Source organism: Vitis riparia, chromosome 16 (assembly GCF_004353265.1).
Source record: "Vitis riparia cultivar Riparia Gloire de Montpellier isolate 1030 chromosome 16, EGFV_Vit.rip_1.0, whole genome shotgun sequence".
Lineage (NCBI taxonomy): Eukaryota > Viridiplantae > Streptophyta > Magnoliopsida > Vitales > Vitaceae > Vitis > Vitis riparia.
Window position 1 is genome coordinate 1,561,710 of NC_048446.1, and position 26,886 is coordinate 1,588,595.

The 26,886-nt window shown below is 32.0% G+C and overlaps 1 protein-coding gene across 1 annotated transcript; it reads left to right on the forward strand.

Annotated features, from left to right (window-relative positions):
* Positions 1–8,584: 8,584 nt before the first annotated feature.
* LOC117933902 (mitochondrial import inner membrane translocase subunit TIM14-3-like) lies at positions 8,585–9,756 on the forward strand. The gene is made up of 3 exons (XM_034855478.1): positions 8,585–8,596; positions 8,919–9,007; positions 9,479–9,756. The coding sequence occupies exons 1-3, from the start codon at positions 8,585–8,587 to the stop codon at positions 9,633–9,635; spliced, it is 258 nt and encodes an 85-aa protein (XP_034711369.1). The 3' UTR covers positions 9,636–9,756.
* Positions 9,757–26,886: the final 17,130 nt, after the last annotated feature.

Here is a 26,886-nt window from a genome sequence, read left to right on the forward strand (position 1 = left end):
ACCTATAATCTTCTAGAAATTTGAAGTTTGAAAGTCATGGATTATATGATTATCTCCGATGTAATAAACTACTCTAAACCCTAAATTCTAAGCTCCAAACATATCACTAACCCTAAATCAACCCTAAGACTTGTTTTTACCTTTTACAATGTAAGTTCAATTTAAAATTTGTCTTGACCCATTACAATGTAGGTCTACCAATAGACCCATATATGGTTCATAACCTCCTTGGATCACATTCTACCTTGGTACAATTAATTTAGGCCTTTTACTCATATATGTCCTACAAGAAAATTGAGTATTACCCACCCACTTAAATTTGCTTTTGCAACATATTTACACTGTTGTAAATTTTTAACACACTTACTCAATTGCAAATTGAATTGTTCATCACTTATACATAACTTTTTACCAAAATTGCAATAAAAAAAAATACCTATTGACAAAAATATATTATTACGATGGATATAAATCATTGCAAATGTTCAAGTAATATATTTTGTCACAAAAGCATTTTATCTGTAAATAAATAAATAAACTTTCATAAACAATTTTTTAATAAAAATTATTATTCACTAATAATATTGCACATAATTTGTCCCAAAAGTAATTGTTTCTTATGAATATGAATTTTTTTTTACCATAATTGTATGATAAATATGATTTAACAAGTGATAAAAGAATTTCATGATTATTTTTTTAGTTTCACATAATAATTATAGATACAAATTTATAAGAGAATATATATATATATATATATATATATATATATATATATATATATATATATATATATATATATATATTTATTTATTTATTTTTGTACAATAATGTAACTTTTAATTATAATTTATAATAAATTATGATTTTTTTTATGATTTCTCATCTACTTAATAGTTCTTTATAGAGAGAAATTCGTGAAACACAACCAATACATATTCATAAAATATTTTAAAACTTTTTAAAATATATTTTTTAAAATTTTTCATAATTTTTTTACCAAATAATATCACTAAATATAAAATTTTCTTTTACCTTATATATATATATATATATATATATATATATATATATATATATATATTTAAAAAATAGACATTTCATTATTGTTTTAAACTTTTCATAATTTTCAATAACCCAATATACTAGTATGCGCTTATAAGGAAACAAATATTTTTTAATCATAAAATTTTTAGAATTATAAATATTTTAATTTTTTATGATATGATCATACTAAGCTTCAAAATTTCTTATGAAATGAATACTAGTTATTAAAACATAAATAATTTATATCAAAGTTATTTGTTTTAATAAATACTCAATATTCAAAAAATGTGCTACTTCAAGATAAACATCTAAATTTATGAGAGTTGTCTTTTTCACAAACAATTTAAATGTAAATTAATTTTTGAAAATAAATTAAATAGTAGATATTGAAATATAAATAATTTACATGCAAGTTGTTTTTTAAAAAGGATAACTTTTTTTAGAACATAATTTTTTTTATATATATATAAATACTCAATTTTATTAAGGCAATGTTTGGTTCCTGGAAAATATGAGGGAAAATGTGAGGGAAAAAATAGAGAAGAAAAGTAGAAGGAAAAAAAAGGGGAATGAAAATAAAAAAAATAGATTTTAAATCAATAAATTATTTATATGCTACTTCAAATTCATTTCACTTATTTTTCCTCTTCTATGTAAAGATTAAATAATTTTAAAATGTATAAATTTTTATATAATTTTAATTATATTTGATTTTTTTCCCCATTTTTTTTTTATGTTGAAACCAAACAAAATTATTTTTCTTAACATTTTTTTTTCTTTCCTTAGTATTTTTCAGAACCAAAGATAGCCTAAAAATATGCTACTTCAAAAGACAACTTTTTTATTATTATTTAATTTACAATTTTGAAATAATTTTTATTAATTATTTTGATAAAGACATAATTTTTAATAAAGATAAATAACTAGTTTGGTTTTACTTCAAGAAAGTACTTTATAAGTGAAAGTTGTTTGTCTAAAATAGCTTTACTAAATGACTTTTTTCCTTTTTATTAAGGTAAATATTACTTTAAAGTTATTAAACCTAATCCTAATCCTAATCTTCCCTATTTATTTTTACCTAGTTTGGGAGATTTACCTATTCGTATTGTTCTTGGGATGTATACGAGCATGGATGTTAAGTTTTCATGGATTATTAATTTATTTGATTTTTTTTAATTTATTCAATGATATATGATGGATCATGTTAGTGTCGCCACTCTCGGGCTCCCTCCATCTCCGTCTTCCATGGTTTAACATGCTACCCATGGCTTTTTAAGGCTCCCCAGCATAGGTGCATTGGTATCTTTGTCCTTTACGGTAATTATTTTACATTGTGTCCATTTATCATGTGCTCATCGTTTAATTAATTGAATGCTAAATTTTTTTCCACTTAGAGAAGTGTTATGATTTATTATCCTACATTCTCATAACCTAATTACTACTAAACCTATTCCTGGTTCACAGGCTAGTTTTTCCAAAAGTTTTTTTTTTGTAACTTATTTTTTTTAATTATTTATTTTGTTTCCCATTTTAAAAATAAATAAAATAAGTGACAACTTTAAAAAAAAAAAACCTCTTTTCAAAATAGTCTAATTCTCACAATCCAATGAGAATACATGTAAAAAATGTAGGTTTGTAATTGTATCATCTTCTATAACCTTATGAAGCATCTCATTACTGAGGCATAATAGAATTTTTAGGAGTACTAATCAACTTAGGGCAATAAGTTGGGGATGAGAGGGTTGAATTGGAATGCGGTCATTTTTTGCAAATTTAAATAATTTAAAATACAAGTGATGATTACATGCAAAATAAAGAAAGAAAGGGTAGAGATAGCAAAAATAAGTTTTTGTAACTATTTAACACAACTCAACTTAAATCTACTATCCTCAAGTTCCAATCAAGTGAGGTTTCACTAACAAGACTTTTTTTTTTACCACAAATCTTTGTTGTAATTAAAATAGCAAGATGTAAATATGTGATAATCTCAACTAAGTAATATTAAAAATAGAGTTATCATAACTTTTGTAGTGTTATATGTTATTATCATTTGGGATAAGTTCTAATGTGTTCAATTATTTTTAGATTAGAAAAATTAATTATTTGCTAGAGTTAATGAAACTCTAATTTAAATAAATGAGAATAAAATATTGATAAATATTTTCTAAAATATTAAATGAAATAAAAAAAAATGCCTTGGAAAGTTCAACAATCCAATGTTAAATCCTGTGAGAGAGAGGGAGATAGTAAAATCTAGGTTTTATGATCAAAGTCGATTTGAAATCAATTAAATCTTAGGGTCAATATTGTATCCAAAAATTAAAATTTTATATTTGAAAGTGGATCTCTTAAATCAAAATTAAATATGAAGGTTAATTTTGATTTTCAATCTTATTCAATAAAAAACCTACATTTATTTCGAAAATTCGATACTTAGATTTGTTTATTGTATGATCAAATTTAGATAACTAGTGGTGAAGGTCTTCTCAAAATCACTATACATTATAAGTGAAAAATTATGATTTTAATTAATAACCTGATCAAATTATTTACGCAATTATATTATTATTTACAAAAATGTAATACCCATGTCCACTAATACCATACGGGCCATGAATCTCAAATGTAGCAGTCCACTCAACTTAACCCTAGGTCAATACCTTAATCACCCAAAAGCTAAATCATCAAGGCAAGCAAAAAGAAACTAATAAACGAACTACGTGAGGAAAGAATTAAAAAAAGAGGAGCATATACTACAAGTTCAGTTTTGGACTGGTTCGAGACGCCATGGTTGGAAAGGGTGAGGTGTGAAGGCGGTTAAGCAGGGAGTGGTTGTGCAAGGATCTTTCATGGGTCGTTTCTGTGGGGGTCTTTCCTGGGTGAGTTTGGGTTTGAGAGGGCTTGGCCGTGGGTGTGCGATGGTGAGGATGCCGGCTGGGAAGGCTCTGATGGTGCTGTCAGCTGTGTTGGAGGGCTAAGGTGGTGCGCATGGAGAAGGAGGCATGGACGTTACCAGATCAGTAGGGGCAATGGTGAAAGACATTTGAGTAGCAAATTGGGGTCCGATGTGGGCACATGCATGGTTAAAGTAAAAAAGGGTATACTATTTATGCCATTAATAGTTTTTATACTTCCTTCAAATGGATATGTTGCAAATCCAAACTTGTCATTTTAGGAAGGACAAGTTGGTGTTGCTGACAGAACAAAGGCTGCTTGTCTATTTCTTGCTTTTTAAATCTAAGAGAATTCTATTTGTCTGACCAATGAACAGAAATAACGGGGAAAATATAAAATTGAATACTTTGATTTAAAACCAATGAATTATTTTATGATATGATCATACCAACGAATGCTAATATTTATTTTCTATTTCTACTTTACATATTTTAAAACCAATGAAATATTTGTCATTCACTTATTATTTTTATAAGTTTTTATTTTATTGTGGGAATGTGAATTTATAAGCCAATATATTTTTAAATCATAATTTATTTAAAATTCTTATATTTTATAATTTCTCCTTTTTAGTGTTTTAAACCGACAGTTATACTGTATTATTAATAAATTTTAGAAATGCAATATCAGCTTTCATAATTCCAATATCAGCTTGGCTGTGGGTGTGTGATGGTGAGGATGCCGGCTGGGAAGGCTCTGACGGTGCTGTCAGCTGTGTTGGAGGGCGAAGGTGGTGCGCGTGGAGAAGGAGGGATGGTTACCAGATCAGTAGGGGCAATGGTGGAAGACATTTGAGTAGCAAATTGGGGTCCGATGTGGGGCACATGCATGGTTAAAGTCAAAAAGGGTATCTGATTAATATTTCCCAGGAGAGAAAACACAGTTTCAATTCATATAGTAAAGTTGATATGTTATTTTTGAGATCCACATGCATCCCAAAAGTCATCCACTCAACTTAAACCCCTAGGTCAATACCTTCCTCAATGGCTAAATCATCAACCAAGAAAAGAGTAACAAATAATAAAATAATAGGTCGAAATGGTGTCTAACACGATAATGAAATAATAGAAGTACGCAGAAGGCAGAAAATATTGTGCAAGAATGAACCATTAATATTTTGGACAAATTTTCACCGGAGTTAGGGGAGAGCGTATAGAATGACAAATGTCACAACCTGCTCAACAGCTCAACACCTAAGCCCGTGACAACAAGGCATCGCCTGTAGATCCAGTCCGTCTTCCATGGCCTCCCAACACACTCTTGATACGAAATCAACCTCCCGCCATAGATAAGAGATCGAGAGATGAACCCGCACCACATTTTAGAACCTTGGAACCGAAACCCCCAACTAGCGATGGAATTCTAGAACCCAAACAACTCGTTAACCCAAAAATGAACAATTATTTTATGTAGAAATGGATCTATCGATCCCCACAACATAATGCAAAAAGCACTCCCCGAAACACTACATAATGGAGGTATGCACTCACGAGAACTACACGAGTGCAACGTCTCACCAAAAAGAGTCACTAGTCTCACCATTCTCCGCAGAGAGAAATTCTTCTAGCAAGGCTCCCAAAGGGAAGATCTCTTCAGTTGGTGGGGTCATCTCCTTTTCCATTTGATTAGTCATAGAGCGCTCTGATGACTCTGAAACCATCAGGAGTCGAACCTGCATTTGGAACATTCCCAAACAAAGAGCCAAGATCCGTATTTGGAATACTGGTAATCAAAGGACCAAACTGGTTTGGATGGTTGTAAACTGTTGGGTCCTCCATAGCCTGGTAATTGAAACCGGGTCCTTGATTGGGGAGAGCCCCCTCAGGGTCTGTTGAAATGGAACCGACTCCATGGAGCTGAGCCTCAGGATCGGGTGTAATGTCACCGAAGCCCTGCTGTACTACTGGGTTATGCAGCGAGTGAAGATTGGGTAGCTGTGCATCTGAGTGCAACCCCGGGGCATAGCTCCTCAGATAAGCAGCAGTAGAAGCCAACCCATCAGCAACTGCGAGTAACGGTTGGATCGGTGTCTGAGTGGCAGGGGGGATATTCCCAAATAAAGAGCCAACATGGCCTGCATAATGTTGGTCAAGTTGTGGGAAAGGAATCGTATTTAGAAAGCTGGTAATCAAAGGGCCAAACTGGCCTGGATAGTAAACTGTTGGGTCCTCCATAGCCTGATAATTGAAACCGGGTCCTTGAGCGGGGAGAGCCCCCGCAGGGTGTGTTGAAATGGAACCGACTCCATGGAGCTGAGCCTCAGGATCGGGTGTAATGTCACCAAAGCCCTGCTGTACTACTGGGTTATGCAGCGAGTGAAGATTGGGTAGCTGTGCATCTGAGTGCAACCCCGGGGCATAACTCCTCAGATAAGCAGCAGTAGAAGCCAACCCATCAGCAACTGCGAGTAACGGTCGTGTCGGTGTCTGAGTGGCAGGGGGGATATTCCCAAATAAAGAGTCAACATGGCCTGCATAGTTTTGGTTAAGTTGTGGGAAAGGAATCGTATTTAGAAAACTGGTAATCAAAGGGCCAAACTGGTCTGGATAGTAAACTGTTGGATCCTCAATAGCCTGATAATTGAAACCGGGTCCTTGATTGGGGAGAGCCCCCGCAGGGTGTGTTGAAATGGAACCGACTCCATGGAGCTGAGCCTCAGGATCGGGTGTAATGTCACCGAAGCCCTGCTGTACTACTGGGTTATGCAGCGAGTGAAGATTGGGTAGCTGTGCATCTGAGTGCAACCCCGGGGCATAGCTCCTCAGATAAGCAGCAGTAGAAGCCAACCCATCAGCAACTGCGAGTAACGGTTGTATCGGTGTCTGAGTGGCAGGGGGGATATTCCCAAATAAAGAGCCAACATGGCCTGCATAATGTTGGTTAAGTTGTGGGAAAGGAATCGTATTTAGAAAGCTGGTAATCGAAGGGCCAAACTGGCCTGGATAGTAAACTGTTGGGTCCTCCATAGCCTGATAATTGAAACCGGGTCCTTGAGCGGGGAGAGCCCCCGCAGGGTGTGTTGAAATGGAACCGACTCCATGGAGCTGAGCCTCAGGATCGGGTGTAATGTCACCAAAGCCCTGCTGTACTACTGGGTTATGCAGCGAGTGAAGATTGGGTAGTGCATCTGAGTGCAACCCCGGGGCATAGCTCCTCAGATAAGCAGCAGTAGAAGACAACCCATCAGCAACTGCGAGTAACGGTTGTGTCGGTGTCTGAGTGGCAGGGGGGATATTCCCAAATAAAGAGCCAACATGGCCTGCATAGTTTTGGTTAAGTTGTGGGAAAGGAATCGTATTTAGAAAACTGGTAATCAAAGGGCCAAACTGGTCTGGATAGTAAACTGTTGGATCCTCAATAGCCTGATAATTGAAACCGGGTCCTTGAGCGGGGAGAGCCCCCGCAGGGTGTGTTGAAATGGAACCGACTCCATGGCGCTGAGGATTGGGTAGCCGTGCAGATGCGGGAATTTCCTTTTCCGCAAGCTTCTCCTTCAAAATGGTATTCCAATAGTTCTTGATTTCACTGTCAGTTCGGCCTGGAAGTTGATCGGCTATAAATACCCACCTGCAAAAACAAGACAATCTCCTCAAATGATGTATTTTCATGATTGAAAAAGATCAAAAAAATGAGGAGATTCTCATTACTTGTTGCCACAAGCGGATTGAAGTCTGATGATGGTGTCTTCTTCGTCTTGAGAGATGTTCCCTCGCTTGATACCGGGCTTCAGATACTGGCACCACCTCAATCTACAACTCTTCCCACACCTGTTCAGCCTCGCAAGCTTTGGGACCTCCTTCCACCGTGTAGGCACACCATGTCTATTTATGTATCGAATCAGTTTCTGATCTTCTTCTGAAGTCCATAGACTCCTCTTCAGCCCATTCCGCCCATGTCCATGTGATGCTGCCATTATCAATCACATGCACTTATGGAAAAAAAAAAAAATCCTATAAATTTCCCATGAAATGCTGTAATCGTTTTTACACTATGATTGCTTCAAGTTTCAAAGAAGTGTACAAATAACAAAACGGAAGTTTCAGAACTTGGAATTGAAGATAGAAGAGGATGATTTCTTTTGCTACCCAATCGTTCGCTGCAGCGCTGTCTCTTTTTCTTTCTTAAAGGGTAAAAGGGATGTTGGATCATTGTGGTCCTATTTCGTACCGACATGACGCATATTTCTTCTTTTAGAAATGACGCAGAGATTTAACTCGTCACAAAACTTGGTAAAAAAAATTCCATATCACTAATTAAATTTTACTTGGTTATATACCGAGATTTATGGTAGGTATTGGGAGATAGCAACCCCCGTACTTCAAACTTAAAAGGTTTGAATTGAAGTAACATTTCAAACATGTCAGAACTTAGACAGTGGGAGATAGCAACCCCCATCCTTCAAACTCAAAGGGTTACATTTCAAACATGTTGAAACTCATTGTTATATACCTTAACTTGGATCTCATTGTTTTATATGCATCGTGGTCCTATTTTTTCCTACCGTAATGATGTATATTTGATTAGAAGAGATGATAAAAAGATAATTTTGTGATGAAATATGAATGAGCCTATTAGACAGACCATGTGGGAACGGGTACGTACGTTCACGGGTAAATGAACGCAATGTGTCCAGAAATTCAAAATATGTGGTGCAGGAGACAAGCTCCTAATTAAATATAAAATAAAATATAAGTCGGTTGGAAAGGCCATCGTGGCCTTCTTTTTGCTTATTTGTCTTTTTTTTGGGTCTTGTAGTGCCATTTTGCCCATTTGATAATACTTTTTTGACACTGAAAAAAAATACAACCATCAAATTAAAGCATCCAAAAAATCCAAAGCACCTGTGGATGATTGTGACTCGCGAGCAACATCCACAACATTCCTTTTCTTTTCTTTTTTTTCTTTCATTCTTACAGCTGTATCATGCTCACCTTATAAGATTTTATGAGGGTGGTTTTCAGCATTCCATGACGAGGCGTGAGGCAGCATTAATTCTCGGTGTCAGGTATTTGCTCAGTTTACTCCTTAAGTCTTTTCTGGGTTACTTGCATCGGGGTCAGATAATTGTAACAAGCCATTGGACTTTGCATTCCTTGCCATAGGTTGGGATCAATCTGCCAGTCCAAATTGACCAGTTGGGTGATCCCAACACTTATTTTGGTATACATGCTAAATCGTTTAAATGAAAAGCTCATTTTTCTTGTTTATTCATGCCGTTTAACCCTATTTTCATTCAGTGGCTTCACACATTAAATCTGTCCGCTCCTAATGGACCTAGTCTCTGACCTCAACCATGTTTATTATAGTGAATTTTTCCTTTAGGGTTGCTTTTATACTTTTTTTGAGTTATGATGCAATGAAATCTTTGTTCTGATTAAAAACCTGCAGTAGAAAGTCATCAACTCTTTGATTATCCTCTTCTTTTTGCACATGTATACTGAGTTGTGGAAAACCCTTTAATTTTATTACTTATCAGAGAACATGCTGTGATGGAGAAGATCAAGGAGGCTCACAGGAGAGTGATGGTGGCAAACCACCCTGATAGCGGTGGAAGCCATTATCTCGCTTCCAAGATGAATGAAGCCAAGGATGTCTTAATGGGGAGAGCTAAGGGAACTGGTTCTGCATTCTAAGCTGTACATCTGATACAACCAACAGAACTAGGGAAATGCGTTTTGGTCTCCAAAATTATTTGTTATACCAAGTAATCTATATTCTTTACAATAAAGCTGATTTGGCTATTTTTGATCACTATATTAGTACCAATTAAATGATAGCGAGTAATGCCTTGGGTGTTTCGAATTTTTCCTTCCTTTAGTGTCGCTTCGGAGATTTTAAATATACGAGGCATCCTATGAATTCTTTGTTTGTCTCAAGTTTAAATGATTGGACAAATAACACCTTAGTTTGGATTATAAGTTTATGTAAAAGTTTTTAGTATTTTTATCTTTTATACATCTTGTTTATCCTTGATTTTTATAAGATATTTTGCATCTCCCTTTGGGAATTTCGGGGTTAGAAGACAGAAAGAAAGGTGAAATTCAAATAAAATCCTCTTAATAAATTTTTATACTACTGAGAGTGCGTCCAATTACCACTAATAATGATTATATTTCTTCCTATGAAGTTCAAAATGGCTTGCTTTTTTAGTACATTCTTTTTCTAAGAATATTTTGATAAAGGTGGTAAAAGTAAAAACAATAACAGACATTTGCAACAATTCTATAATAGTCATCATAATCTGTTGAATAAAAGCTGAACCCAAGTTAGTATTTACAATAAAGAGTTGAAGAAAATCTTATGGATAGAAATGCGAATAACGCCCGAAGAGCTTGTGATGATATGATAACATGTTTCGTAAATTCCCTAGGGATGTAGATTGATGTTAGCTAGGTACGGTATGCAGACTGCACGTGCCCGTGCCCAATCTCATTTAATGCTCAGGAACCCATTCTCTTCTCTCTCTATCTCTCACTTTCACTCTGCTCTTAATTGGTATATGCCATGATTATTGGCCCCATGAAAGCGGGTTCAACCCACTGTCAGAAGTCCAATAAATGCTGCAATACTAATCTCTGTGCCGCGGAGGCTAAGTTAAGGAAATTTGTGATTTGCAAATGCGGCTGTCTTCTTGGATCTCCTTTGTCGTGATTTGGGTCTCCCACTAGCAAACGCGGCTAAGTTGAGGATAATTTTGGGCACGTGGAGCCTCAGAATGAAGCATCAGAGGCCTCTATTTCCACGAGGATCGCACTCCCCACGATTCTTTGGCCTACTCCAACAGTCCCTTCCCTTGTGATTTACGAAAATGCCCTGTATGGCCCCAGTGGTCGAGAGGGAGAGGGCATCTCTTTTTGCATGAAGGACATCTGTCGACTATTGAGCAAACTAATGAGTTGTGCCACGTCACCCCAGGTAGCCAAAAGGCGGATGAAAAATCACTTCCTTTCTTCTGTTATTTTTTGACAACACTGATCTAAAGGGTGATTGGTGGGGTGAGGTGAAGATTGTGTGCGTTTTATATAAAGGAGAGAGGGGATGCGGCAGATTTTCTTTTTCAGATTGTCTTAATTTTATAAGTCGAAAGTTCTTTTTTAAACAGAGTTTTTATATTTATTTAATTAATTTTATTAAAAAAAGGTTATGAGTTTTTTTAAAAAAACATTATATGGAAGAAAAATATATATAATTTTTTTCATAAAAACTCTACTTTTTCTTATTGCAAAAGTTATTTTATGTTTAGTGAAAATTTTAAAAGAATCGTATTGTGGTTTGAAAATTATGACTTTGACTTCCACTAAACTTTTTATTTTAGGAAAAAAAAAAAAAACTATAGTAATCAAAGTCTAAATTAGTATTTCAAATTCAATAAAATTAAAAATGAAAGAAAATAAAATTTTATTTCAAATTCAATAATTTTTTCTTAAGTATTTTTCCAAATTTACTTTTTCTTTTTTCTTTTTATATAAATATATGAAATTTTAAATAAATTTTGTTATATTTAATTGTCTTTCATAATTTTTAAGATAAACCTAATAAAGAATTTGAATTCCTTCATTTTCTCCCTTTTCCCTAATATTTTCACCGATTTAACTAAGACTATGTTTGATTTTAGAAAATTTGAGGGAAAATGTAGGAAAGAAAATGGAGAGGAAAAACAGAAAGAAAGAAAAAGTAAAATAAAATAAAAAATAAATTTAAAGTCAATAAATTTTTTTATTTTTTTATTTTTATTTTTATGTTTTTCAAACTCATTTCACTTATTTCAATTCACTAATATAAAGATTAAATAATTTAAAGATACCTAAGTTTTTTTACTAATTTTAATTATATTTGATTTTTTTTTTTTTTAGATATTTTTCATAAAACAACCAAACATACAAAAATCATTTTCTTTGATATATTTTTTTATTTATTTCTTTAGTACCTTTTGAAAACCAAACATAACTTTATAACTTTTTAAGATTTTATGGGAAATGCCTTAAAAAAATTATGTATATATAAATAATATGGAAATCCAAAGAAATTGATAATAGGTAGTTTTAATTACCATATTTTATAAGCCCAAAAAACGGGTGATTTTTTGAGGTTCACTTAAATCAACATCACTAGTGAAAATTAACTTTTATGGCGTAATGTTTTATTGTACTTTCTTTGGTGAATGACAAAGAGTTTCTAATACGTTTTCAAGAAAAGATTGGTCATTAGCTATAACAAGTAATCAATAATCACAAATTAAGGTCATTTCTTCAAGTAATTAACCGTAAATAGATATCGTTACGTAATGTAAAACATATGGTTAAAGAGTAGTTTACTTAAACATAAGTGACATTTTGGGAGGGGTGAAATTCAATTCAAGCAAACTAATCCTGCATTTTTATGCATATTTGCATGTGTAGTTGCCATTGAGAGATGCTCAAGTTTGCTGATTTTTAAGTTTGCTTCAATGGATAAGTAGGAAAAAAGTTGATATTATAACAAAGCTCCTTTTTATCTAAATTGCCCATTTGTAGTTGAGAAAGGTATAGTTAAAAATGGTAAATTTTATTGTATGAAGTGATTCTATATATTTATTTTATTTTATTAATATTGTTATATATATGTATATATTTTGCTTTGGGTGCATTGGCATTAGGGTAAGACTTAGGACATTGTTCTTTTACCATTTTCCTTTGATTATAATAATGTTTTTTATGATGTGAAATTATTATATTGATTAAGCTTTTCAAGTCATCTAATATAATAAGACAATGATAGGTTTTTCCATTGGCTTTTTTAATTGGCGTGTTAGTAGAAATGATTGAGGTATGAAATAAAGATGGTAAAATAGGTAGAAAAAAAAAATAGTGTGAGAAAAGTTACATTGTGAATTTTTTTATTGAAAAAAATCTTTAAGTGGGAAGTTGGGAAAGGAAAAATTAGAAGAAAATAAAATTAGATTTTTTCTTTGTTTCTATTCCTCCATGAGGAAAAATAAATAAGATGAAGGAAAATAGAATAGGATGAAAATTATTTAGAAACTTATAAAATTTCAATTTCTTCATTTTTAAGAAAAAAAGTGAAAAGTAAGTTGAAAAAAATGTAAGAAAAATATTAAGTTTAAATATATTTCTTATTTTCTTTTAACTTCTTCCTTTCTTTCTCTCTGTCTATATATATTATTAGGTTAATGATTATTCTAATCAAGTTTTAATGATTACAAAATAAGGTTAAGGTTCCTAATGGTTCAAGTCAAGTTAATTATTTTAGGTATTTTTGAAAATTTGAAAAAAGTTCAAGCAAATAAAGAAAATTAATACCTTGAGAACTTGAGCTTTTTAAAAACTTAAGAAGATCTAGGATTGTTCATAAGTTTGATTCTTGTTGGTGCATTTGAGTTATGAATTTTTTATGTACTAGAAATTTAAAAAATAATCTCTCATTAAACTTAAATAGGTCACATTTTTTTAAAATTAGATGATTTCATGATTTTGATGAAATCCTAACCCTAATTCTTCTTAAACTCTTTTTAAAGGGTTATTTGAAATTGAACACATGTTACCCAAGGTTCCTAACCTTGATTTGGAGTCATTTATACACTTTATAGTGTAATCGATTGAAGCAAGGGAGAGACCGATTGAGTCAATTGAGCTTGATCTGTTGGGGTGCTTTTTGTACATTCTCTTGTATTTAGTAATGTGTTTGAACTAGTTGCTCAATTGGTTGTGGTCTTAAACCTTAACGGCTAGTGAATTGGTCAAATCGATTGGCCAAGCGATAATTTGTTTTTTTTTTTTTTAGGGTTTTGAGGATTTTGAACTGAAAACATATAAATTGAAGTGTTTAAGAACATTTATGCATATAAGACTCACTACATTCAAATTGCTAAACTAACTTTTTCTCTTATTCAAAACTCTTGCAAATGCATTTATTCTTATCCTTCCTAGTTTTACTTGTTATACTAGGATTGGAGAATTCATTTTATAAGTGGTGTTTTTAAGTTAGATAGATCACTTGAAGTATTTGTGAAGGTTCATTGGAACCTTGGAATCCGAGAGTGCATACTAAAGACTTGAGGTTCATGCTTTAAAGTTAGTAAAACTCTCACTCGATTAAGAGTTGAGGAAAGTGGACGTAAAAAACAAATGAAATAAAAAATACATGTCTAATTCAATTTAGTAATTAAACTCATGGAATCTCATCTATGTTATAAGAACTATTATCACAAGTCTAAAATGATGATTACGTCTTAAATATTTACAACATCTGAAGAGAAAGAAAATGGGAAAGAAGAAGTGTAGGGTATGTTTGTTGACTATTTTTAAAGGTAGTTTTTTTATTTTATGGAAAAAAAATGTTTAGAAATCAAAGAAATAAAACAACTTTTGTTCTTAAAAATAAAAAATAAGATGTTTTCAAAGTAGTTGTTTTTTTTTAAGGGTTGTTTAAAAAATAATTACACAAATATAAAAAATGATTAAAAATGAATTATTATAAATAAAAGTTTAAAAAATGTTTTAAAAGTTAAATAATATAATTTTTCGAAAAAACTTTTATTTTACAAAGCATCAGGGAAATCATTTTCAATTTTATTCTTAAAAACTATTTTTATTTGGAAATACCCTGTCCTAAAATGATCTTGTGTGCTGTCAAATGCCTCGATATTGGGCTCAACCAAACAAGTCCATGCCCGAGCCCAAAACGAAACCCAAACCCAAACAAAATAAAAATAATGCCCATCTCAATGTCTCAAATTAGTTCCAGTCCAAACCCAAGATAACAAAAGAAATAGAGTAAAAGCCCAGAGCTCATATGAATGTAAACTCAAAGCCCAATCATCTTAATCCCAAGTACAATTATCAGATATCATCTGAGCCCAAAGCCATATGAAAATCAAACTAAGCCCAAAAATAATGCAATTTAGACCCAAGCCCAACATCAACCAGCAAACTCAAATCAATAACCGAAGCCCAATTCAATTAAATCATTAAAGTTCAAATATCTTAAAGTAAAAGTCGGGGTGACAATGCATTTAGAAAACAATTCTACCTTAAAAACATTTTAACTTAGACGTCCTAAAGCCGACATTATAAAAGTTGAAAAATCACTTGTAATGCTTTTAAAGCAGTTGATAGATGATTGAAAAAAAATCCACAAAATAGATCTTCAACCAATATAATTTTCAAACTAATGTATTTCAACCAACCACCAATCATTCACGTACGTTGGAAATTTTTTTTTTTTTAGTCATAAAAACTGTGGCTAGTAACTACAGTTTTGATTTTATTTTAAAACATAAAATTGTAATTTGAATTTTTTTTTTCCAACATCAAATTGTAGTTAGTAAAATCTTCAAAACTGTAATCACTAATTATGATCTTAAATTTATATTTAAAACCATAGTTGAAAACTACGATTTTAACCATTTAAAAAAATATTCAAAACCTTAGTTGGTTAAAGCCGTAATTGGTAATTATTGTTTTGATTATTTTTAAAAATATTCAAAATCCTAGTTATCAATTATGGTCTTGTGACATGGATGAGAAGCATAAGTTTAAAAATTATTTTAGGAAGGAATTTATTTTATGGATTTACTAAAGCCTAGGATTCATTAAAAAGAAAAAAAGAAAAAAAGAATAAAAGAAAATCCAACATGCAAACAGGCCTAAATTACCCCCCTTTGCAGTTAAAAATGGTAAATTTTGTTGATGAAGTGATTCTATATGTTTTTATTTTAATTTTATTATATATATATATATATATATATATACTTTTGATGCATTTACGTGAGGGTAGGACATAGGACATTGCTCTTTTACTATTTTCCTTTGAATATAATAATCTAATAATATTAATTTGTTCAATTAACATTAAAAGAATTAAAAGATTTTTTTTTAAACATTTTATTATTTGTTTGTAAGAATAAAAAATTATTTTATATTTTTTAGTTAGCAAACATGCTTTTTTTTTTTTTTTTTTTTGCTTGAAGAATTAAAAAATATTTTAAAAACAGTTACCAAACAAACCATTATATGATAGATACAACAAACACCCAAAAATCATTTAACATCGACGTAATCAAACCAGAATGAGCCATAATGCAGAAATACTGGGCAGCGTTGGACACATATTCCATGGCCGAACCTGACACGACCCGAACATACAAAAGGGATCCGACGTTGGGCTTGACCTGGGTTGGGTTCATGGCTTGTTAGCTCAACGCAACCTATGTGGGTTAGGCTTGGAATGGTCACTTCTGCTTTGCTGAGAAGAAAAATTGTTTGCTGAATCATTATTGCGACCTATATATTATTCATTGTCATGGAAACCAAAACCCCGTTCTTCTTGGAATTTTGATTTCCCCCTATATAATATTATGATTCGTCTTTATTTTTATTTAATATACCTAATGAATCTTAAATATTAAAGAAAAACCTTTTTTTTTTTTTAATTATGAAGTGATTTTTTCTCTTTTTTTCTATAAAAAAGAAAAATAAGACGAAGAAAATAAAAGAAAGAGAATAAAAAAATAACAATTTATTTAGTTCGGTCTTAAAACTTACATCCAAAGTTTAAAACGAAAAAGAACTCCCTTTATATTTTGCAAAATTTCTTATACAACAATTGAAACACCTATTATTTCCTTTGTTATTTTATTTTTCTGTTTTCATTCTAACTACCAAACTTTTACTTGAGATTTTTTTTTTTAAAAATTTTTTAAATTTTTATGATTACACACTTTGTTTTTCAACCTTTTTGTGTTTAAGGTTGCCTTAACATTTTCTATGAAGAGATTATTTCTAATATACATTATGACTTGATTTTCATTATTGGTTCTAATGTCAACATTCCTCAAATTTATAATACTTTTTATTAAAATAAATCTTAATAGGGATACTTTCTTTCATATAGAGAGGGAGCATGCAATTCCTTATTTAAATATACACGATTCTTAAGAAGACTTTGTCATATAACTTGACAGCTGAACCCTAATTTGCTTTGACTTCCACCTCTAGACCAGGCCATTTTCATCTTATTCTATCTTGGCTTGCCCAATGCCAATTCTCCATTACGTATATTTGTTGCCCAATCAAGTCGTCTCTTTGGGTAAATTGAAGTTGCCTAGAGGCTTGTTTTGAATTTTTAGATTTCTTGCTTCCTTTGTTTTTGTTTTATTTATCTCATGTATTTTGTTTAAGGAATAATTAGATGGATTCTGTGTTTAGGGATGACAACGGGCCGGGACGGGTCGCACCCATCCCAACCCCACCCATTTATTCAAACTAATTCCCATCCCCAATCCATTTAAAAAATTAAACGGACGGGACGGGTATGATAAATTCCCATATTTGCCCCTCCTTGCCTAGTTTAACTTTTTTTTTTTTTTTTTTATAACTTTTTTTAAAAGTTACTTTTAAAAATTTTAATTACATTAAAATAAATATATTTTATAAATAATTAAATTATTATATTTTTTATAACTTATTTTATTATTATCTATATATTAAAAATAGTAAAATAAAAATTAAATTAAAATAAATTTAAAATTTAAATTAAATTAATTTTAAAATAAATTTGAATTCCGTCCCATTAGTTGTAAGGCGGGCGGTACCCGAAAAAATCCGCCCATTAGCATCCCTAATGTTTGGTAGTGGTCTTTTATACTAAATTTTGTCTTGAATCATTTTTTTTTTCTCTTATTAGTATTACCTTGTACCATACAAATACCTGTCAAATGATAGTATCCGACATATCCTATACAACTCTTTTCCTATCCCACTTCCTACAACTCCTTTCCCACTTCCTACAACTCTTTTCCTTCCGTGTAATATGCTTTCTCATTAGCAACAGAAGTGGGTGTGGTATGATAATTAGTCAGGGTCACCCAATTAATTGTGCTGGGAATTGTCATGATCTTACAGCAAATTAATCTAACTCCTAGGTTGAATCATGTGATTGCGGGATAGTACTTAAAAGAGTTGAATCACTTACTTGGGACAGTTGTTATAAGTTCATCAAACCATTCAAATGGTGGAGTTGTAGTTAAATTAAGAAGATTGGAGATGATGATCAGAGGATCTGGTATACTCGTCAAATACATGTGGGCTCATTATGCACGCATTAGAGACCTAGAAATGAAGTTAATGCGAATTAGCGTACAAATCAAACACTCATCATTAGCCCAATACATACTCATTATCTCTACGAACCCAATCTAGAAATGAAGCGTTATTTTGTGTTGAAAGGGTCTAAGTACCCTATCAACACGATCACACAAACCAGAGTCTTAATTTATTATGTTACATGATCCATGAGCAAGGAGGAGATCGATGTAGGCATGCGTGTACTAATTAAATATACTATCGACTAAAATGTCTTCTGGACGGAACCAGTCACTAAATATACTAGCGAGTGGAATGTCTTTTGAACCTAAATCGTCACTATTCTCATTATCCTTAAGGAGGTCTGTGATCCAGGCTTCAGAGGTGGTTGAAGTACTGGAATAACGGTTGGCGATTTCTTGGTCAGCTGGGGTGACCTCAACAATCTCCACTACTTGATCGGCCTTGGAGGGCTCCAGTGAGGCTGAAAACGGCGCAGGAATGGAATTTGCATTTGGAATACTCGCAGGCCTAGAACCGATGCCATCTGGGTTCCTGGGACAAACTTGGTCTGGATGGTTGTAAACTGTTGGGTTCTCCATAGCCTGGTGATTGAAACCGGGTTCTTGAGCGGGGAGAGCCCCCGCAGGGTCTGTTGAAATGGAACCGACTCCATGGAGCTGAGCCTCAGGATCGGGTGTAATGTCACCGAAGCCCTGTTGTACTACTGAGTTATGCAGCGAGTGAAGATTGGGTAGCTGTGCATCTGAGTGCAACCCCGGGGCATAGCTCCTCAGATAAGGAGCAGTAAAAGCCAACCCATCAGCAACTGCGAGTAACGGTTGTATCGGTGTTTGAGTGGTAAGGGGGATATTCCCAAATAAAGAGCCAACATGACCTGCATAATGTTGGTTAAGTTGTGGGAAAGGAATCGTATTTAGAAAGCTGGTAATCAAAGGGCCAAACTGACCTGGATAGTAAACTGTTGGGTCCTCCATAGCCTGATAATTGAAATCGGGTCCTTGAGCGGGGAGAGCCCCCGCAGGGTGTGTTGAAATGGAACCGACTCCATGGAGCTGAGCCTCAGGATCAGGTGTAATGTCACCAAAGCCCTGCTGTACTACTGGGTTATGCAGCGAGTGAAGATTGGGTAGCTGTGCATCTGAGTGCAACCCCGGGGCATAGCTCCTCAGATAAGGAGCAGTAGAAGCCAACCCATCAGCAACTGCGAGTAACGGTTGTATCGGTGTTTGAGTGGTAAGGGGATATTCCCAAATAAAGAGCCAACATGACCTGCATAATGTTGGTTAAGTTGTGGGAAAGGAATCGTATTTAGAAAGCTGGTAATCAAAGGGCCAAACTGACCTGGATAGTAAACTGTTGGGTCCTCCATAGCCTGATAATTGAAATCGGGTCCTTGAGCGGGGAGAGCCCCCGCAGGGTGTGTTGAAATGGAACCGACTCCATGGAGCTGAGCCTCAGGATCAGGTGTAATGTCACCAAAGTCCTGCTGTACTACTGGGTTATGCAGCGAGTGAAGATTGGGTAGCTGTGCATCTGAGTGCAACCCCGAGGCATAGCTCCTCAGATAAGGAGTAGTAGAAGCCAACCCATCAGCAACTGCGAGTAACGGTTGTATCGGTGTTTGAGTGGTAAGGGGGATATTCCCAAATAAAGAGCCAACATGACCTGCATAATGTTGGTTAAGTTGTGGGAAAGGAATCGTATTTAGAAAGCTGGTAATCAAAGGGCCAAACTGACCTGGATAGTAAACTGTTGGGTCCTCCATAGCCTGATAATTGAAATCAGGTCCTTGAGCGGGGAGAGCCCCCGCAGGGTGTGTTGAAATGGAACCGACTCCATGGAGCTGAGCCTCAGGATCAGGTGTAATGTCACCAAAGCCCTGCTGTACTACTGGGTTATGCAGCGAGTGAAGATTGGGTAGCTGTGCATCTGAGTGCAACCCCGGGGCATAGCTCCTCAGATAAGGAGCAGTAGAAGCCAACCCATCAGCAACTGCGAGTAACAGTTGTATCGGTGTTTGAGTGGTAAGGGGGATATTCCCAAATAAAGAGCCAACATGACCTGCATAATGTTGGTTAAGTTGTGGGAAAGGAATCGTATTTAGAAAGCTGGTAATCAAAGGGCCAAACTGACCTGGATAGTAAACTGTTGGGTCCTCCATAGCCTGATAATTGAAATCGGGTCCTTGAGCGGGGAGAGCCCCCGCAGGGTGTGTTGAAATGGAACCGACTCCATGGAGCTGAGCCTCAGGATCAGGTGTAATGTCACCAAAGTCCTGCTGTACTACTGGGTTATGCAGCGAGTGAAGATTGGGTAGCCGTGCAGATGCGGGAATTTCCTTTTTCGAAAGCTTCTTCTTCAATATGGTGTTCCAATAGTTCTTGATTTCACTGTCAGTTCGGCCTGGAAGTTGATTGGCTATAAATACCCACCTGCAAAAACAAGACATTAATCTCCTCAAATGATGTATTTTCATGATTGAAAAAGATAAAAAAAAATGAGGAGATTCTCATTACTTGTTGCCACGAGCAGATTGAAGTCTGATGATGGTGTCTTCTTCGTCTTGAGAGATGTTCCCTCGCTTGATATCGGGCTTCAGATACTGGCACCACCTCGATTTACAACTCTTCCAATGCCTGTTCAGCGTCGCAAGCTTTGGGACCTCCTTCCACTGTGTAGGCTCATCATGTCTATTTATGTTTTGAATCAGTTTCTGATCTTCTTCTGAAGTCCATGCTCTCTTCTTCAGCCCTTTCCGCTCATGTCCCTGTGATGCTGCCATTATCAATCACCTGCACAGATGGACAAAAAAAAATCCTATAAATTTCCCATGAAATGCTGTAATCATTTTCACACTATGATTGCTTCAAGTTTCAAAGAAGTGTACAAATAACAAACGGAAGTTTCAGAACTTGGAATTGAAGATGAAAGAGGATGATTTCTTTTGCTATCCAACCGGATTTTATACATGTCTCTGCAGCCCTCTCTTCCAGTCCTTTCTAAAGGGTGAAAGGGATGTGATCAAATGTGGGTATTGTCGATAAATTGGGACCCATTACTAGAGATTTAACTCGTCACGACTCACAAGACTTGGTAAAAAAAATTCCATATCACTAATTAAATTTTACTTGGTTATATACCGAGATTTATGGTAGGTATTGGGAGATAGTGGGAGATAGCAACCCCCATCCTTCAAACTCAAAAGGTTTGAATTAAAGTCACATTTCAAACACGTCAAAACTTAGATAGTGGGAGATAGCAACCCCCATCCATCCTTCGAACTCAAAGGGTTACATTTCAAACATGTTGAAACTCATTGTTATATACCTTAACTTGGATCTCATTATTTTATATGCATCGTGGTCCTATTTTTTCATACCGAAATGACACATATTTGTTTAAAAAAAAAATGGAATTTTAAAACAATGACAAAACCAAAATTTTGATCTGAAATTTGAAAGTGTGTCACAAATATTTTAAGGTGACACTAAATTGCAATGTGTTCATCTCAGCGAGTAAATGAATGTAATGTATTTATATGCTCAAAACCAATTACAGGTAAACCGGAAATTGCGCTTAAAAGTGACCATTGATCAGAAGAGATGACAAAAAGATAATTTTGTGATGAAATATGAATGAGCCCATTAATATTTTAAGACAAGACCATGTGGGAATGGGTACGTTCAGGGGTAAATGAATGCAATGTGTTTAGAAACTCAAAATACCTGCAGCATGAGACAAGCTCCTAATTAAATATAAAATAAAATATAAGTGGGTTGGAAACGTGGAAAGGCATATATGCCTTCTTCTTTTTCCTTTTTTTTTTTTTTTTTTTTTTTTTTTTTTTGTGGGTCTTGTAGTGGGCTCATCTTTTTCCAATTTGGCGGTGACTTTGATCCACATGCATCAAATGTGGTTTTAATTTTTATGAAGTAATGTTCCTTATAGTTCCTATTGTATTTTTATTTTTTAAAACAAAAGGCAAGGGGACATTTTTTTCAATGATTTTTTAATTATCTTTTACTGATTTTTGATGGCCTATGAATTTACTTGTCTTGATAATAGGATGGAGAAAACTTATTAGTGTTAATATCTTATTTATAAAATTGTTTTAAAAGAAATTTAAAATCAAATAGATTTTTGATACCTTTATTTTTTTTTTTCAAATTATTATAAGATTAAGGTGGTGTTTGTTTTTTGGTTGAATAAAAAAACTAAAATAATTGATTTTTTCTATTTAGTTAAAAAACAAATATCACCTAAATATGTATGGATGAATAAACATGACTTTCAAAATTGTTTTCAAATGTTTAAGTTAAAAAAATTTAAATAAAATACTTAGTTGAACAAAAAAAAATAATTTTTCTCAACTCATAAAGATAAGTTTTTGATTTTTTGATACTTTTAAAATAATAATGTCAAGGTTTTTTATTCTTTTTTTTAAAAAAAAAATATTATCCTAATTAGGCATAACATTATTAACCAAATAAGAAATTCGAAATAAAATTCTTTATATACCTACATGACATATTAAAAAAAGGAATGATGAAACGACCATATTTGCCTTTATTTAATTCAAAATTTACAATAATATTTTTCATTACATGTATAACAAACATGTTATGATTTACCACAAAGATACTAGTTTTTTTATAAGAAAGTTATTTTAATACATTTGAGAAAATATAAGCGTTGACGGTGTTTTTTTTTTAATTTTGTTTTTAAGATAGAAAAAAATAATAATTTTGTTAGAATTTTTTTAAAACAAGAGGGTTTTATAAGATTTTTTTAAAAAATAAAAAACAGAAAACTATTTTGAATTAAAGAATTTGTATTGTTTTCTATTTTATTAATTTAATTTATATTAATATGAAATTAAATTTAGGTTCAGTCTTATTAAAAAAATAAGGATAAATAATTTTTTTTAATTATGGAATAATTTATTTTTATTGTGGTGAAACTAAAATTCCCTAGGGATGTAGATTGATGTTAACTAGGACCACTGTTCTTTTAACTGGAAGTTGACAATGCTAGGTACGGTATTCAAATGACAAATCAAAGGAGTTGTTCCTTTTCCCATTAATGATCCAACAGAAGTTCCGATTAAATCAATGCAAATCGTCATCACATACGATTCTAAAATTACAAAAATGCAACACTTACTGAAATACTGGAAACGCTGGTTCTCATTCCCTTTCAAAACCTTTGACTTCTCTTCTTCAGACACTACTTTCCCTATCTTAGCCATTGTTGTGCTAAGCATTATGGCCACAACATATATGCAAAAGCTACTTTACCAACAGATTAGAAAAAACGAAAGAAAAAGAAACAGAGCAACCTATTCAAATTTGACGGAACTTAATAGGTGTTAATATCTTATTTATAAGATTGTTTCAAAAGAATTTTAAAATCAAATAGATTTTGATTCCTTTGTCTTTTATTTTTTATGTTTTAAATTATAATAAGGTTAAGAAGATGTTTGTTTTTTTGATTTTTTGTTTAAAGTAATTTATTTTCAGAATTTAGGTTTTTTGTTTTTCTATTTTTTCATGACTTATTATAAATTTTTTATTGAATAGAAAAAATCAAAATATGTAATTTTTTTTAAATAAAAAAAATAATATATATATATATATATATTTTTTTTAATACTTAATAAAAATAAAATATTATAAAAATAAACAACTTAATATTTAATACTATTAAGTATTAAAATTCTATTTATAATTAAGTAAAAAAATAAACACCACCTAAAACCGAGTTGAAGTTGCTTATTTGTGTGGTTAATCACAACTTATCCCACTAACCAAAATCCATACTTTAAGTCAATATTCAATCCTATCGTGGAAAAAACAAGAAAAAGCAGAAAAAGAAAAGGTCAATAATCAAGATTCTGTATTATATTTTCTATTTCTTTCGTCAGGGTTATGACTTGGGTGACCCTTCACTAAAAAGTAGAATCTTGAGCTAAATGCCATTTCGGGACATGTGGTCAAATTCAATACAAGCAAGCCAAGCTGTCATTTTGATGTTGAGGTCAGGTGGGACCATGTTGATTGTGTTCATCTCCAGAGCATAACTTAAAAATGCCGGCGTTGTTCAAGACCTAAAAACTACATAAGCAAATGGTTTAAATTTATTACAAATGTTACTTTTTATAAATTTATTATTTATAAATTCCATGTTGACCATATATGCAAAAGCTACACATATATAAATAAGCAAAAGCTACTTTACGAATAGATTAGAAAAAACGAAAGAAAAAGAAACAGAGCAACCTATTCAAATTTTTTAGAAGGGAATAGGGTTTTCAGAAAACCAGAGAAAGGAAGAAGAGAACAGAAGGGAATAGGGTTTTTAAAAAAGCGGAGAAAGAAAGAAGACAAGGGAATAAAGGTTTTCTACCGATGGTGCCTACATGACACTCATGTGGTAAAATGTGTCATATTTTTATCAATACTTTTCAATGTGCATTATTTTAAAAAATATTTTTTCAAAATATTATATTTAAAAAAAATCCAACTAAAAAGCTCATCTTCCACAATTTCATTGAACCTCTCTTGTTTCTTTCAACCGGTTATAATTTTAGTGGAACCTAGAGGGAGTTAAAATTATTTTTATTCTTTTATAAAATGTATCATCTTCCCACCAATAATTATTCTCAAATAAATACTTACATAAAATATGGTGTTTGAATTGTTTAACAACTTTCAAATATTTCAAAACATTTTTTAAATATATTGGATAGTTTTTTTTAAAGATATACATATTAAAAGGTTATATATATTTCTTCTCAAAAAATTTAAGAGAGAAAAAAAAAAGTAATTAATAAATCATTTTTATATGTTCCTCCAAATTCATTTAATTTATTCAACTTTTTTTATATAAAGAATAATAATTTAAATTTATATAAAATAATAATTGATTTTAATTATATTTATTTTTATATTTTATGTAATAAAATCAAATATAAAAAAGGAAAATCATTTTTTAATATATATTTCTTTCCAATACTTTTATGAAACTAATCATAGCATAACTTCTGCTAAAATGTTATGTAAATAGTAAATTTCAATCTAATAAAACATTCAGAAAGTGTCAAAATTAGTTTTCTTTTTTGATAATTTAAATATAATCTCCAAATTCAACTCACAATTAATAATGATATTTGTTTTTGTTTTTTCTCCAACTCAATTGTTCAATATTAGAAATTAACCATGGTCCTAATTAAACACTTTGAGTTCATTTGACATGATTCTAAAAATATTTTTCACCTAAAAAGTGTTTTTGAAATTTAAAAAAATAAAATTAGATGTTTAGCAAAATTTAGAAATCTCTTCTGAAAATTTGAAAAATTATTTATAATGTTAAAAAATTATTTACAAGTTTTTGGAGAAACATCTCATAGATAATCATTTTAAAAACACTTTCAAAGAAAATACTTTTACTAAAAATACTTTAAATAAAAACACTACAAACGTAGTTGTAATTAATTATACTAATTGCTTATTACTTTTTGAGTTTATTATACTTTATCCTTTCAACTTATCAGTGTCTTTGGTTTAGAAAACTCTAAATCGAGGATTCAATTAGTTTTATAAGTCTATACATTTTAAATATGATACCAATTACTTGAATTAAATGCTCAAATATGATATCAAATCACTATATATTTTCTTGTCTTTATGATATTTTCTTGTCTTTATGATATTCTAAGAATGTATTTAGGAATGATTTTAGAAAATATTTTTAGTCTTTTAAATATTTAAATAATAAAAATTTTCAAATATTAAAAAAATTAAAAACATATTTTAGAATCACTCCGCTATAATAGGTCAATACAAGTGCCCGTTGAGGCTCGTGTGCTCGTCGAAACCAAGTACCCATTAATGTTGTCCATCCACCAAGTTCCATGGAAATAAATAATAAAAAATTTGAAGCACCATGAAAGGACCAAGTCCTAACCATTGCAAATTGCAAACTCACTAGTGAACAAAAACCTTCCCTTTAACAGAATGGACTAATAGATTAAGACACGTGTAAAGGCATGAGATAGAAAAAAGCAACAGAAGAAAGAAAAGGTTACAAATCGTACTGTACCGACAATTTTTGTTAGCCGTTGGATGTTCAAGATTAGATCTTGACCAACTATTTTAAATTTGAAAATAAATAAAAATAGCCGGGAGTAACTTAGTTCTCCTCTTCTCTTTTTTTTGGTCGGTGTTTATTTTTTTGATTTTTAAAAAAAAATAAATTTAGGTTATTTATTTTTTTATTTTTTTATGACTTATTATAAATTTTTTATTAAATAAAAAATATCAAATAATTTTATCTAAATAAAAAAATAATATATTAATTTTTTTATTTTTTAATATATAATAGAAATAAAATATTATAAAAATAAATAATTTAATATTTAATAATATTAAATATTAAGATTTTATTTAAAATTAAGTAAAAAAAAAGTACTACCTTATTAATTTCGTATTTATTTTGTACCTTTTTTAATCGGTTATTCTTCTTTTATTTCACAACTCACGTTATGGCCCAACATTCATAGGCCCAGTAGCTCCAAAATTTCCCTACGCCAATCACATCATCCAAATTTGTTAGCCTGCTGAACGCCTTTTTATTGTTTGCTTTTGTTACAGCTTTGGCTTACTTGACGGGGGAGTGGATGGAAGTAAAGCCAAGTCTTTGGTGAGAAAAGCCGGAGCACCAAGTCAACATTCTTTAATTAAAAACCATTTAATATAAATAATGTTGGTTCCCTCGTATA